General features: G+C 42.5%; 2 protein-coding genes and 2 pseudogenes across 2 annotated transcripts in view; 3 read left to right on the plus strand and 1 right to left on the minus strand.

Moving 5' to 3' along the window:
- Positions 1–1497, plus strand: part of LOC134483039 (zinc finger protein 59-like) — a 20552-nt gene extending 19055 nt beyond the window's left edge. The window contains 1 exon segment of the mRNA XM_063277702.1: positions 1–1497. Coding sequence (XP_063133772.1) covers positions 1–93 — 93 coding nt within the window. The 3' untranslated portion in view covers positions 94–1497.
- The window catches only part of LOC102553760 (zinc finger protein 59-like), a 41037-nt gene continuing 25939 nt past the window's right edge, over positions 202–15299 (minus strand). Inside the window, exon 6 of the transcript XR_010059898.1 lies at positions 202–13475. The gene's annotated coding sequence lies outside the window, so the exon portion shown is untranslated. The remainder of the gene's footprint in view (positions 13476–15299) is intronic.
- LOC134483068 (large ribosomal subunit protein uL23-like) lies at positions 1842–2304 on the plus strand (annotated as a pseudogene).
- LOC134483066 (low molecular weight phosphotyrosine protein phosphatase-like) lies at positions 4959–5430 on the plus strand (annotated as a pseudogene).

The raw sequence follows: 15299 nt of genomic DNA on the forward strand, positions 1-15299 counted from the left end.
TTTCTTGGACATACTAGAATTCATACTGGTAGGAAACCCTATCACTGTAAAGAATGTGGAAAGAACTTCAATTTGAACTCAGGCCTTCTTTAACATAAACGAATACATGCTGGTGTCAAACACTATGAATGCAAGGAATGTAGGAACATTTATAGAATTAGCTCAGGTTCTCCAGAGAGTCCATTGAGGTTTGAAACCATGTGAGTGAGAAGAATCAGGAAAAGCTTTTATTGTAAATGATGAGTTTACACAACACAAGGAAATCTGTAATAGCCAGGAGTCCGATGCATGTAAGGAAGGTGGATAAGCCATTGTATGAAAATTTTACTGAATATCAGGGTGCTCATATTGGGAATACTATGACTTAAAATAATGTGGGTACTTTAATCTGCCCTGGATATGGTGAAATTAGTATATTCATATACTGTTGCTGCCAAGAAACTCTTTAGAATGAGGTGGGAAGTGGGTTGTTCAGAGAAGATATTTGGTGAGATTGTATTTTCATGTCAGAAATTCAAGATAGTGACCATGATCTTGATTTACTTTCCTCTTATTGTATAAATTTTATTCATCAATCAATAGTCACCCAGGATAATCAATTTAGGGAAAACAGTTATTGCAACTGAGATGTTTTCCTTGTCACCATTAATATTCCATGGGTCCTATGATATCACACTGGATGTTTACTTTCTTCTTGCATAATTTGTTAATGGCAGCATAGTACCAGCCTAAGTTGTAGCAATGGGGTTATAATAGATAATAAAATCCTTCAGAGTATTTGGTTAGTTCTCATGGTCTTTAAAAGAGCTTTTAAGATTTTCTCCTTTTATGAGCATTAATATAACTGACATGAAAACTTAATTGCACTTTAGACAGTTTAGGAAAGTCTCATGCTTTACTCACTATTACATTTTAAATATTTTCATTCTGGACACATCCGATGCATGAACATGAAAGGATTGAATTGTCCCCATTCCTTACGTATTTGTGTGGACATTTTAAAAAACACAGTCATTTATGAATAAGTACTTTCTATTGATGAAACCCATAAAAATCTCAAAATGTAAAACCCTATATTTCATGCCTTCTGCCCACATGTAAGTATACATTTTTTGATAAGACAAGGAAGTCCACAGGCTCCTCCATCTCTTATTCTTGCTAAGGTTATTTCAGGTTTGACTAGAATTTGACTAGAATTTCCTTGTGGAGAATCTTGTGGAAAATTGTCCTACTCTACTTAGAAACTGGAGTTCAAATTACCTCTGCTAATTTAGCCTGGCTTCTGTTAAGTGCCCTGTGTGTTTAAACCTCTCCCTCCAGCTATCTGCTTATTTTGGGTACTATTAAACTACCTGCTTGTCCAAAAGCTCCCCCTGTAGCTCCCGAACAAGATAATAGGATATGGGTTTTCCTCTAAATGCTGGGGCTATACTTGGGTTCCAAATACATGAATGTACTCAGAGCTGACTGGAATAAAGACTTTAATTTTGAAGTAAACTGTGTTTGAATGGTTTTCTATGGTGGGATCCCTATAACATATTAACAAAAATAGCCGATTGAAACCACTTATAAAAATACATGTGTGAAATTTTTTTTTGGAGCTGGGGACCGAACCCAGGGCCTTGGGCTTGCTAGGCAAGCGCTCTACCACTGAGCTAAATCCCCAACCCCGGTGAAATTTTTTTATCCATATGAAAAACTTGGAATTGTCAACTATACACATCTGTATCCTTACCTAGATTGAAAATTGTCAACAATTTACAAGGTTGATCTGCTTTTCTGTATAAATAGATATTTGAGACTGTACCATGAAGAATATGTTTTAGAGCCTTTTCACCAAGATGGCATTGAAATCGAAGAAGGAAGCTCCTGCCCCCCCCCCCAAAGCCAAAGCGAAGGCCTTGAAAGCTAGGAAGGCAGTGCAGAAAGGTGTCCACAGCCACAAAAAGAAGATCCAAATATCAACCACTTTCCATCAGCCCAAGACCCTGTGGCTCTGGAAGCAGCCAAAATATCCTCAAAAGAGTGCACCTAGGAGAAACAAGCTTTACCACTATGCTATCGTCAAATTCCCACCAACCACTGAGTCAGCCATGAAGAAAATAGAAGGCAACAACAGGCTTGTGTTTGTTGTGGTTGTCAAGGCCAACAAGCACCAGATCAAACAGGCAATGAAGAAACTATGACATTGATGTGGCCAAAGTCAATACCCTGATAAGACCTGATGGAGAGAAGAAGGCATATGTTTGCTTGGCCCCTGATTATGATGATCTAGATGTTGCCAACAAGATTGGGATAATCTAAAGTGAGTCCAGATAGCTAATTTTAAATACACACTTTTTTTTCACCATAAAAAATATGTTTTAGAGTTGGGAGTGGAAATGCATGCTGAAATCCTAAGTAAGTGTAAAGCTGATTCAGGAGGATCAAGAGTTGGATGCAAGTCAAGCTGTATAGATTGTCAACAAAAATTTCCAGGGGTGAGCGCAGAAATCAACTAGGAGACACTAGGAGGAAAACACTAACCTAAAGAGGTTAATTATACCTAAGAAGACACAAGGAATAAATAAAGTAAGGGCAGCAACTCAAAGAAGAGAAACATAAATTACCACCACAACAAAAGAAAAAGAAGCAAAACAATGTTCATTGATATCTTTCAATATTAATATCCTCAATACCCCAATAAAAAGACCCAGACATGATCCATCTTTCTGCTGTATCTAAGAAACACACCTTAGCAACAAAGATAGACATTACCTCAGAGTAAAAGGCTGGAAAAGGGTTTTCCAGGCAAACAGTCCCAAGAAACAAGCTGAAGTAGTCATTTTAAGACCACTCTGAAAATCAGTCTGGCAGTTCCTCAGAAAATTGGACATAGTACTACCCGAGGACCCAGCTATATCACTCCTGGGCATATACCCAAAAGATTCTCTGACATATAACAAGGACACATGCTCCACTATGTTCGTCGCAGCCTTATTTATAATAGCCAGAAGCTGGAAAGAACCTAGATGCCCTTCAACTAAGGAACAGATACAGAAAATGTGGTACATCTACACAATGGAGTACTACTCAGCTATTGAAAGCAATGACTTGTGAAATTCTTAGGCAAATGGATGAAACTAGAAAATATCATCCTGAGTGAGGTAACCCAATCACAAAAGAACACACATGATATGCACTCACTAATAAGTGGATATTAGCCCAAAAGCTCGGAATACCCAAGACTCAATTCACAGACCACATGGAAGCTCAAGAAGAAGAAAGTCCAAAGTCTGGATGTTTCAGTCCTTCTTAGAAGGAGGAAGAAAATACTCACATGAGGGAATATGGAGACAAAGTGTGGAGCAGAGACTATAGGAAAGGTCATCCAGAGACTGCCACACTTGGGGAATCCATCCCACATGCAGTCATCAAACCCAGACACTACTGGGGATGACAAAAAGGGCAAGCTAACAGGAGGCTCTGTCAGTGCGTGACAAATACAGGGGCTATGCTTGAAGCCAACCACTGGACTGAGAACAGGGTCCACAATGGAGGAGTTAGAGAAAGGACTAAGGTAGCTGAGCGGGTTTGCAACACTATAGGAAGAACAACAATATCAACCAATCAGACATACCAGAGATCCCAGGGACTAAACCATCACCAAAAAGTATACATGGAGTGACCCATTGCTTCAGCAGAGGATGGCCTTGTTGGGCATCAGTGGGGGGAGAGGCCCTTGGTCCTCTGAAGGCTTGATGCCCCAGTGTAGGGGAATTCCAGGGCAGGAAGGTGGGAGGGAGTGGGTGGGTGACTGAGCATTTTCATAGAAGCAGGGGTGGGGAGGGGAGTTGGTAGAGGAGAGGAGCTGGAAAGGGGGATAAAATTTGAAATGTAGATAAAGAAAACATCCAATAAAAAATGAAGGAAAAAAGTGTATTATACAGATTTTAAAATAAAAAAATCTGATAAAATAGACTTCAAACCAAAACTAAATAGAAGAGATAGGGGGGATTCTACATGCTCATCAAAGAAAAAAAAATCCACCAACTTCTATGCATAAAACACAGGGCACCCAAGTTCATAAAAGAAACAATACTATAGTTTAAATCGCATATCGAGACTCAGACACTAATAATGGGAGACTGCCATATCCAGCTCTCACCAATGGCAGGTCATCCAGACAAAAGCTAAATAGAGAAATGCAGGAGCTAACTTGATGTTAGAAACCAAATGGATCCAACGGATAACTACAAAACATTTCATCCAAACATCAAAGACTATACCTTCTTTTCAGTACCTCATTGAACTTTCTCCATTGACCATATGCTTGGACACAAAGTAAGTATCAAAAGATATAAAGAAATAAAATAATACCTGGTAAATATGCAACCACCATGGGTTAAAGCTGGATATCAATAACAACAGAAACCTCAGGAAGCTTACAAACTCATGGAAACTGAACAAAGCTGGGTCAAGCTGAATGGAAACTGGGTCAAGACAGAAATTATAAAAGAAATTAAGGATTTCCTAGAATTGAATGAAAGTGAAGACACCATACACCCACACTTAGAGGGTATGATGGAGGCATTCTAAGAGAGAAGTTCATAATGCTATGTACCTACATTCAAAAAATTAGAGAGGTCTCACTCTAGCAACTTGACCCCACACCAAAAGCTCTAGAATAGAAAGATGAGATTACACCCAAAGGGAGTAGAAGGCAGGAAATAATTAAAGTCAGGGCTAACTTCTGTAAAACAGAAACAATAGCAGTAACAACAATATTGAAATAATACAAAGAATCAATGAAAGTTGATTGAGTTGGTTCTTTGAGAAAATCAGTAAGACTAACAAACCCTTAGCCAAATTACCTAAAAAGTGGAGAGAGAAGATCCAAATGAAGAAAATTATAGGTGAAAAGAGGACATAAGAACAGATACTGAGCGGTTTCTGAGCGCCAGGGTCTGCACCAAAACATGGCAGAGGTTGGGTCCAAGTCAGCGCTGTTCATGTCTTGGTAACATTTGCTAGTCACCCATTGTAGAAGCAGTGTTCAGGAAATTGGTAACTGATGGAAAGGTTTCAGATAATGAGGATAGACAGTGTGGCTACATCCACCTATGAAGTGGAGACCCCCCCCCGACTATGGGGGGCAGAACTGCATGAGAAAACATGGCATCCACATGCATCACGTTGCATGGCAGATTACAAAAGAAGACTTCGACACATTGGATTATACACTGTGCAGGGATGAAAGCAATCTGAGAGATTTGAGTAGAAAAAATGATCAAGTTAAAAGCTGCAAAGCTAAAATTGAGCTACTTGGGAGCTGTGAGCCACAGACACAGCTCACTATTGAAGTTCCCTGTTCTGGCAATGGCTGATTTGGAGCTGGTGTGCCAGCAATGCCTTAGGTGCTGCAAGGGGACCTCTGAAGTACACATCTGATAATCTTATGAAATTTTATATTTTTATATGCCCAGAAAATTTACAAACAAATTTTCCTTCTATCTTTACCCTCCCTTCCCTCCTGCCTCTGCATACACCGGGCTAGCCAGCCTGCCAGAGATTCTCTCATCCCCTCCCGTCTTGTCATAGGAGGGCTGGGACTACAGACGTGCACTGCTGCATCTGGCACTGCGCAGCTGCATGCTTGCATGCACTGCACCCACTCAGCCATCACCACAGCCCCCATCTTTTCATTTCTGTGACAGGTCAGTATAAGCTCATGACATTTATAACTGTTTATGCTTCATAAAGTTGGTGACTGAAGGCCAGAGGTTAAAGTACAGGCGGTTCTGCTGGAAGTGACAGCATAGGTCTATATTCCAGCCCTGGGGAGGTAGAGGCAGGAGGTTTGCTCCAAGTCTCAGGCCAGCCTGGCCTCTGTGGCGCTGTAGTCAGTGGCGCTGGTTGAACTCAACTTCAGCACTGAGTACAGTGACACTGGACCTTCACGGGTGTAAGTCCTCTCAAAACAGACTATAATCTACAAACTGAAGCTGACACTACTAGAAAACATATGAAGGACGTCTTCGAGAAGCTGGAAGGTTTGGGTTATTACTCCAAAAACACAAGTAACAAAAGCAAAATGCACAATTGGGATTCATATCAAACTAAAAAGCTTTACACAGCAAAGGAAACAATCAACAGAGAGATAATCTAGAGAGTGGGAGAGAATTATTGCCAACTATAAACTAGACAAGGAGTTGACATCTGAATTCCTGCACAGTCACTTTATAAGACACATATACAATTCGCTGATCAGGAAACATGCTAATTAAAACATGGGCAACCATGGATGTTAAAGTCACAGTGGGAGGCCTCCTCAAGTCTGTTAGGAGTGTCCGTCATCAGATGGCTGTGGAGCTGGCACAGGGGTCAGAGTTCACTTTTTGTTCTTGCAGCAGATGGGTTTTAATTCCCAGCTTCCACATGGCGGCTCACAACCATCACTAAATCCACTTTCAGGGGATTCGCTACCCTCTTTTGCTTCCTCAAGTATCAGACATGCAGAGAAAATACCCATAAGTGGTTTGTTTTTTTTTTTCTAAACTTATCATCCCAAAGTATACAAAAACTTCAAAATACCATGCTTTACACAATATGGAGAATTTTATCTGGAAAGTAAGAAAATTCGCCTTGCATTAACGTTTCCTTTCTTTTCCTTATTGTTCTTCAGACAAGGCTTCACTGTGCAGCCCCACTAGCCTGGACCTTGTTATGTGAACCAAGCTGACCTTGAACTCATAGTGATCCTCCTGCTTCTACCTCACAAGTGCTGAGATTAAAATGTACACCACAAAGCCTAGCTTTTCTTTTTGAGTTCCTTTCTTAAATATCCAGCCAGTAATCACTTTATTTCCCATGCTCCCTTGTCCCGAAGTACACTGAGGAGAATGAACCCAAAATGGCCTCACAGAGCAACAACTAAAGCTCACCAGGCCCTTAGTGTATGGTGTCACTGCACTCACAGGCTTCACCACAGGCATTCTAAGGTTCATGACAGAACTAGAGAGCCAGAGGGGACAGAACCAAGACTCCAACCAGGATACCACAGACCCACATGTCCACATCCAACCACATTGCTCACCTGGATCTGGCCAATATTACTCACTACACACACACACACACACACACACACACACACACACACACACACACACACAGAGAGAGAGAGAGAGAGAGATTAAATGTCAAATTCAGTGCTATGACTTTCCCACTCCCAACCGCCCCCCAACAGATCATCTACCGCCTACATTCTTCCCTTGCTTTGAAAGAAAATCTGTAAAATCAAAGGCCATTTCACGTGTGACACTATCAAAATAAGAATCGATTTAGCAAATTGGAGTTTGAAAGCCCTAAAGCTAACCTCAGGGGATTACTATTTACAACATCTTGGGAAAAGGAAGAGATTGTAGAGAGAAGATGTCCCGGATCGCTGAAAGGATAATGTGAATTCTAAGTGGAAAGGGCAGGGACAATGTAAGGGACAGTGGTGGAGGTTATCAATTTGCAGGTTCCTCCTTGAGTTACTGACAATTCCATATTCTAAAACTAAAACCTCAATTCTCAAGCAGAGAGAAAGTGCAAACTCATTCTTGAATTTAGATGTGCAGCAATGGCCGAGGGTGGGGGAGCCTGAGAAAGCCTGAGATCCCAGACTGTATCCGAGAGCATCGTCAGTGAGCACTTTACTTACTTCCCTCAACACTCACATGGGGGCTCTGAGAAAGTCAGGAAGCTCAACAAGTAGCTGCCCTCTTCATCAACCCTAGAGGCACTTCCATCCTCAAATGCTCCTCCCATGCTCAACCCTGAACCTCAGGGCAAGCTTCCCTTCAGACTCCACACTCTCCTTTCTGAATCTTGGCCCTCTGCTTCAACCCCCCACCCCGTAGCCTTGGGAGAAAATAGGAGCAGAGAGTGACAAGCACAATGACACAGATAATATAGAGTTCACAGTGTGTATACAGATAGACAGGCAGACAGACTGTCGCGCACTATCGTTTCGCCAGCAAGAACACGCGCGGACACCAGGATCCTTCTTCAGCAAAGCGATTATTACATGTTGAAGAGGAGAGAGCGAGCCCCAGACTGGCGCTGCTTATATACACCCTAACGTGGCGTGTCCACGCCTGATTGGTCGCTTACCCATGATCTCATTAGGCACGCCCTGGGGTGGGCAAAGACCTGGCATGAAGGCACTCTTGCACATGCGCACACAGTTAACTTCCTGAAAGGAAGTCGGCTGGCGCGGCAGAGGCCAGCACCATCTTGTAATGGCGAAAGCTATCCCGACTTTCCACGTGGGGCGCAGTGGAAGCCAGCGCCATCTTGTGGTGGCGAATGTTATTGCGGCCCTCTACAACTCCCCCTTATTGTTTTATTAATTAATAACAGTAAATTATTGTCTAGGCTGGTCTAGGTCTCTGCAGTTACGTCCATCTGCTGTGGCTCCTGTCTTAGGTCATTCCTCTATGTCACAGTCTTATCCGTCGAAGGGTAACCCTATCGCCACCAGGCCCCATGTACTGTGCATGAGGAAAGTTGCCTGTCTCTGGATACCACAGTGCTGTGTGACAGTAACTGTTAACGACCTAGGGCGAACTCTTAAAAAGAGGCCAGCCAGAAAATGAGTTAGTGGGGAAATCATGATCACCCTATCGCATGCAATGAGGAAACCTCAGCGATGTGGAAGGGCTGATCAAAGAATCATTGAGTCTCTCTCATCCCAGTGCAATGGATCCACAGATCCATGGGGTGCAAGAGCAGAGAACTCAGATACCGACTAATTTTTGAGGATAGATAACCAAATTTTAGGGGAGGCCCCTTGTACAATGGCCACAAGTGCTTGAGTGATAACGGCCTTGTCACGTTTCTGTTGAGATCTGAGTTTGCAAACCAACCATAGCATGAACACTAATCCACAGCATAGGGCTGCACCAAACAGAGCCACTCCCGATAAGTAGTGGGCACCTCATTTGGTTCACCTCAGCTGTTACCACCAAGGGCCGTAGTCAAGCCGCTCCTATAATAAAAATTTGAACTCCCAATTGTTAGCAACTACTCCAGAAAGTTCACCCACTGTGTTTGTCTAACAATAGAATGGGGGAGGGTAACTCCAAACACTGTAGACACAATGGCTATAGCAGTAAATGGATGCTACAATAGCAGCGAAAGTAACAAGGTCTTTCCCAGGACAGTTCAGGATCAGCCATTCTTCTCTGGAACAATCAGCAGGCAATGGAACCATGTCTGAGATCTGCATAACCAGGGCAGAGTTCCCCAGTCCACAGCAGCTTCACGCAGATGGCATTCCTGTGAAGCTACAGACTGCAAGATGACAACACCAGTTAAGGCAGCAAAAGTCACCAGGGGAATGAGGGGGTCAGGGGTAACAGCTGGACTCTAATCTTCTCCAGCAAGCAGCAGTGCACAGAGGGTTGGAGTGCAGGCCACAGTGGGACGGGACATACTCAGTGGTAACACTGACTGCAGCAACGCCAAAATCTCTGTGATGACAAAAGATGAGGGAGGATCTTCTATCTTCCTCTCAGGGCAGAGGAATGACTCTAGGGACCTGAACCACAAGAGCTGAATCTACATGCAACCAGGATCAGCAAGTCTCAGCAACCACCTCTGGCAGCTGGCATACTCTTGTAGCATCCTGTAGAAAAAACACAAACATTCCCTCTTCCCCATATAAAATATTTGGACAGGATCATGCCAATATATGGATCTTTCTATTTCACCTAGGCAGAAGTATGCCTAGTTGTAGGGTGCCATAAACACTCAGAGTTCCTTGGCATCCAAATTTTAAAATTGGAAATAAAAGGAGTATTATTAAATAATTGTATAGCATACATAGCATACAGGGATATAACTCCCCCTTTTTATTTATTAAGATATAAACTGTCTAGTATCATTGTCCTCCCTCGTTAAGGGGTCCAGGTAATCTAGTTTGAGTTCCCAAATGGCCTATAAAGGAACAGTATTTCATGTTCTTAACCACTAAGCCATCTCTCTAGCACCTCACAAACTTTATTTACCTAAACATAAGCATTAATTAGAAATGTCAAATCCTGTAAATATTGTCTAAATTTAGTCGTACTAGAAATCCCTGAGCTGGCAGGGCGAGGCTGAGAATTTAAAGCAAGCAAATGGAGTCTTCCTCTTTTCGTGAGGGTGTGTTATCAACTCCATTACCATTTTCTTTTTTCTTTCTTTTTTCCAGAGCTGGGGACCGAACCCAGGGCCTTGAGCTTGCTAGGCAAGTGCTCTACCACTGAGCTAAATCCCCAACCCCCTCCATTACCATTTTCAAAGAGCTGGGTCTATGGTTTTGTTTAGTTGTCTGAGCCAGAGCACTGAAAGGACAGTGAGTTGTCAGACATTCACACTGAAATCATCATTCACTGATTTCAAGTAGAATACCTGCCTCTAATAAAGCATTAAGTAATTGTAAAATTTGAGGGCTAGTAGTATCTAAAAAGAAAAAGGAAAACTTTTTAATCAATTGTAAAACCACAAGCCACACATTGGCTATCAGTATATGAATTGAAAGCTTGATTTTTTTAACATTTAAAAACAGTGGCTACAGCATGTAATTTTGTTTACAGGAAATACAAAAGCATGCAAAGAGTAAAATTATCAATTTTGCCTGAAAAATTTGTATATGTAATAGGCCAAATATCAGTATTTTGTAATAACCAATTAACTGTTGTTTGGAATAAGATATGTTTCACCAAGTTTCTTTTTAAAATACTTCCATGACTCTAGCCTACAATTTTGTATTAACACAACTGAAGCTTTATCTCCAATGTGGATAACAAACAAGGACCTAAGTCCTCTGGTAAGGTGAGGTACTTAGCCAATTAACATATCCTTAGTAGCTTAAAATTAGTTTCAAATATTCTTTTCTGGAGTAGTCTAACAGCTACTCCCCAAATATTAAAGCTCATTTTGAGAGCAAAGATTTGTAGTAAAAATTTCTATATACACTGAAAGATTTAAAGTTCTAACTTCTTACATTGAAGAAGCAACAAAATTACATAATACAAGGCTGTTAGCCATTCTTTTGTAAAATTTTTAATGATACCACTTTATGGGCTCTCTAAAATTATAAGCAAGCTCACGAAATGAAAACTCACAATCAATCCTCTAAATCTATCTTGAAATGGCAGTTGGAGTAAACAAACTGGCTGTATAATGCTCTCACAAGTTCCAAAACCTCATCAATCCTTCATAAATCCTGTAACAATCTCTACCTGTTTGATTTTTTCTTAATTACAAATAAGTTTGAGTTAGTCAATATAACACTGGCAATCCTTAATCACAATCTTTAATTTCTCCTTGTAACACCAGAGCACAACCACAAGGTCACCTGAGTTCTCTCGAGTAGTGACTAGGCAGCTGTTCTTGGGGCAGTGGAATTAGCATCAAAATACAGATAACTTCAGGGCAAACCACAACTTTGGAAAGCAAAACTCAACCTCCAACAATCTAGTCTCCAAAATCCAGTCTCCAAAACACCAAGTCTATCCTTCATGCTACCAAGTTTTACTGCCAATTCCTACATATCAACACACCATGGTGCGGTATCCAATACCTCAACAAAGAGACATTGTCCTAAATTCTTTTAGAAGCCTGGTTTCTAGGATAAGAATTCCATAAAAATATTATCTCAATTTAGACCTGTTTCCCTAGGTTGGCTCATGCCACATGTTGTCTAGAATGACTTTATCCAAATTACCAGCTTTATGTCAACTTTTTGTTACCAATATTATACCTTTTTAACCATATCCAATAACTTAAAAGCCAATAGTCCATAACCAAGGCATGTAGAGAATAATTATACATTTAGAACCAATCAGAAACAAAATTGAAGTGGCTACACATATCTTCAATATTTAGATCAAACACCATTATGACTTTTCTAGCTGTGATTTTAAGAGAAGCACCTTGTCACCGGTTGAGTCCAATAATCACAGTCAAAGATTTTCTAAGAGAAACAGCCATCAGTTTTATTACCATAGAAGCTGTGAAGCTCCTGGTGCCTTTAGGATAGGCTAGTATAAACATTTAGCCAGCCCCCGGGGAGCTTGTCCAGCGGACTTAGGCTTCTAGCTACAGATGTAGGGCTCCAAGGACTGATTGAAACTGTTTTTTATTCATTTGTTCCTTTTTTGAAACGAGTTAAAACCAAATCAAGGTGTGAACGACTGGCAGATAAAGTTTTTACCATTTTTTTTTAACATGAAACATAAAACATTTAAACAATGAGAAACAAAACCCACAAACATAAACTGACAGACATGGACAGCTTGGTGCACCAAGGACAGACAATAGACAAAGGGGAAAAACTAGATGGTGTCCCAGCAAAGGGACCCAGATTCCAATAGGAGTCAGCAGAGAGGTAGGATTTCCCCTTTCCCACCACTTCCACGGTGACCATCCACTCGAGTGGAGTTGATATGGACGATGGATTGTCTCAATTCCTGGACTAGTCCATCAACGTGTTGAAACCCAATACCTGTAAGATACTGAGATATATTATCTGAGCAGCACGACTGACATTCGCCAATGGTATGGAAGTGAAACACAGTCCTGAGTATTTTTACTCACAACCCAATTACATTAACTCCATCAAGCTGTGCATGGGCGTTGAGAATTGAGATATCTTTTTGTTTGATTCTCCTGAGTAAATGTTTCAGGCGGTCTACCTCGATCAAATCTGATCAGTATGACTCTGTGAAGTTTCCAGAGCCTAATCACACCTTTTACAAGCACAAAGACAAAATTTTTCTCCCAAAATACTGTGTTCCTTTTATCTCCTTTTCTTTTCTTTTTTTCTTTCGAGACCTTTTCTCCCTCCGACATACTTTCTTGTTGCTCTGCAAGGATCCTCTGACCTGTCCTAATGGCTGTAACGGCTTCCCACACAAAGAAAAAATAAACAAAATTACCAGCCTTGCCCACAAAGGATCCATAACTTTCGGTTTCTTCACAGTGGCTCTCCACCTAGGCCCATATCTTTCTTCTTCATAGCGAGCTGCCTCATCTTCTAAATCCTCTTCCTCAGAGGGGCTAAGCTCGTCTGTTTCTGAACTATCAAGCCCCAAAGCCTCTAACTCCTTTACCGGATAAAGGCTTTTCCTTTTCGGGGCTTTCTCCTCCTTTCCCTGTTTCTCTCCCGGGGTGTCCTTTCCCCTATCTCTCGCTTCCTCGGATCTAAAGTCCTTGGAAGGGACTTTTTTCTTAGGTGCACCTTTCCTTCTTAAAGCTTTCACCTCGCTCTGTTTCTGACATGCTGTATCAAGACCAAACATGCCTCTCAGAGCTTACCTCTCGACCTGCAGTTCTGGACCCTCTCCACGAGCGGAGGCTCTCTTCGGCGCCGGCGATGGTGAGGCATTTGTCCCGGGTTTCGGCACCAAATGTCGCGCGCTATCGTCTCGCCAGCAAGAACACGCGCGGACACCAGGATCCTTCTGCAGCAAAGCGATTATTACATGTTGAAGAGGAGAGAGCGAGCCCCAGAATGGCGCTGCTTATATACACCCTAATGTGGTGTGTCCATGCCTGATTGGTCGCTTACCCATGATCTCATTAGGCACGCCCCGGGGTGGGCAAAGACCTGGCACGAAGGCACTCTTGCACATGCGCACACAGTTAACTTCCTGAAAGGAAGTCGGCTGGCGCGGCAGAGGCCAGCGCCATCTTGTAATGGCGAAAGCTATCCCGGCTTTCCACGTGGGGTGCAGTGGAAGCCAGCGCCATCTTGTGGTGGCGAATGTTATTGCGGCCCTCTACAGACAGACAAACAGACAGACATATGCACGCACACACCAACACCAGCAGCACCACCACGGTCCCTACTCACACACAACTACAGCCTCCCCACACCTCCGTCCACATCCACACCCAGCCAACTGGTTCCCGCCTTATGTGGAGACTGAAACCAGAACGGACTTTCAGAATCAGCGGACCAGAACACCAAAAGCCTATCCACTACTTCCACCATGGTGGCCCTGGAAAATGAAGTCCTCGCTACCTGGAGACCCGAAAAGCACAGCGCTTCAAAAAGAGATCCCAGCATGCAACTTGGCCCAGCCCATCTAAGAGCTGAGTCCTGTGGTTTTTGAGAATTCCCACGACGGGGTCGGGGGCGGGGTGGGGAGGGGGTGGGGGGCTGGTGGGGGATGGGTACTCCCGTGCTTAAAGGGGAGGCTCTCTCCTGTGATCAAAATGTAGTTCTGGGTTCTGCTAGTAACTGATTTTCTCTCCTGTGGAGCTGATAAAAGAGCTGAAGTTTTAAAGTTCAGAACAGGAAGTAAGATCAGAATGAGATGTAACTGACTTGATTAAGCTTTGCCTGAGACCCACTGAGTGGGATTCCACCTCGCTGTGCTCTGGTTAGGGACTATGGTAAATTTGAAAAGACTGAACTAAAGAATTGGTTAGTTTAACATGTAGGAAGTATACCTCAGCAATTTCAGAGAGACAGATGATCTGGACCCTCCCTGGGTTCAAGGTCCTGTGTTGGGGTTCAGGAAGTCACCAACCTTATATACATCAATCTCAGTTATGCAAGACTAGTTGATTAAATATGTACCATAATACTGGACTGTATAAAGGACTTGGGAGCCAAATCGCCGTACTAGTCTGCTCTCAGTGTAGGTTTTTTTATATGAGAAACCAGGTTTGAAGGTTTAAAGGGCAAGGAGGGGAGCCATTGGCTCACTAAGCAAAATACCATCAGTGAACCTTTATGCTGATTGGGCCTAAGTAAGGTAAGGGGAGTGGTGGACCGGTGGTAAACGGGAATTTCAGAACATTGAGATAACAGAGCATGAGGATTAAACCTTTTTGGCTTATTAGCATTCTTCATTGTCAGCCACAAAACCCACAGTGAGCTCATACGTAGTGCACGGAAGATCTGCCCAGTGGTCAGCTCTGACTCAAGATATGTTAGATATAACAGTTGATATTTACCTTTGATTCAATGGGTCCTACATACAGCTTTGTGGAATTTCTCTCTCTCTCTCTCTCTCTCTCTCTCTCTCTCTCTCTCTCTCTGTATGTGTGTGTATGTGTGTATGTGTGTGCATGCGTGTGTGTGTAAGTAAATGAGTTTATTCATGAATACACAAGGTAAAGGCTCCCCAAACCCCACCCTCCCCAACAACGGATCCAGAAAAGAACAAGAAACTACGTATTCCTGGGAGAGCTTTTACCCTCCGCTGGCCACAGCGTCCCAAGGCCTCACAATATGGACCAGGCTGGGGACAGACACTCGGGGAATCTGACAGTAA

Source organism: Rattus norvegicus, chromosome 1 (genome assembly GCF_036323735.1).
Source record: "Rattus norvegicus strain BN/NHsdMcwi chromosome 1, GRCr8, whole genome shotgun sequence".
Classification (NCBI taxonomy): Eukaryota; Metazoa; Chordata; class Mammalia; order Rodentia; family Muridae; genus Rattus; species Rattus norvegicus.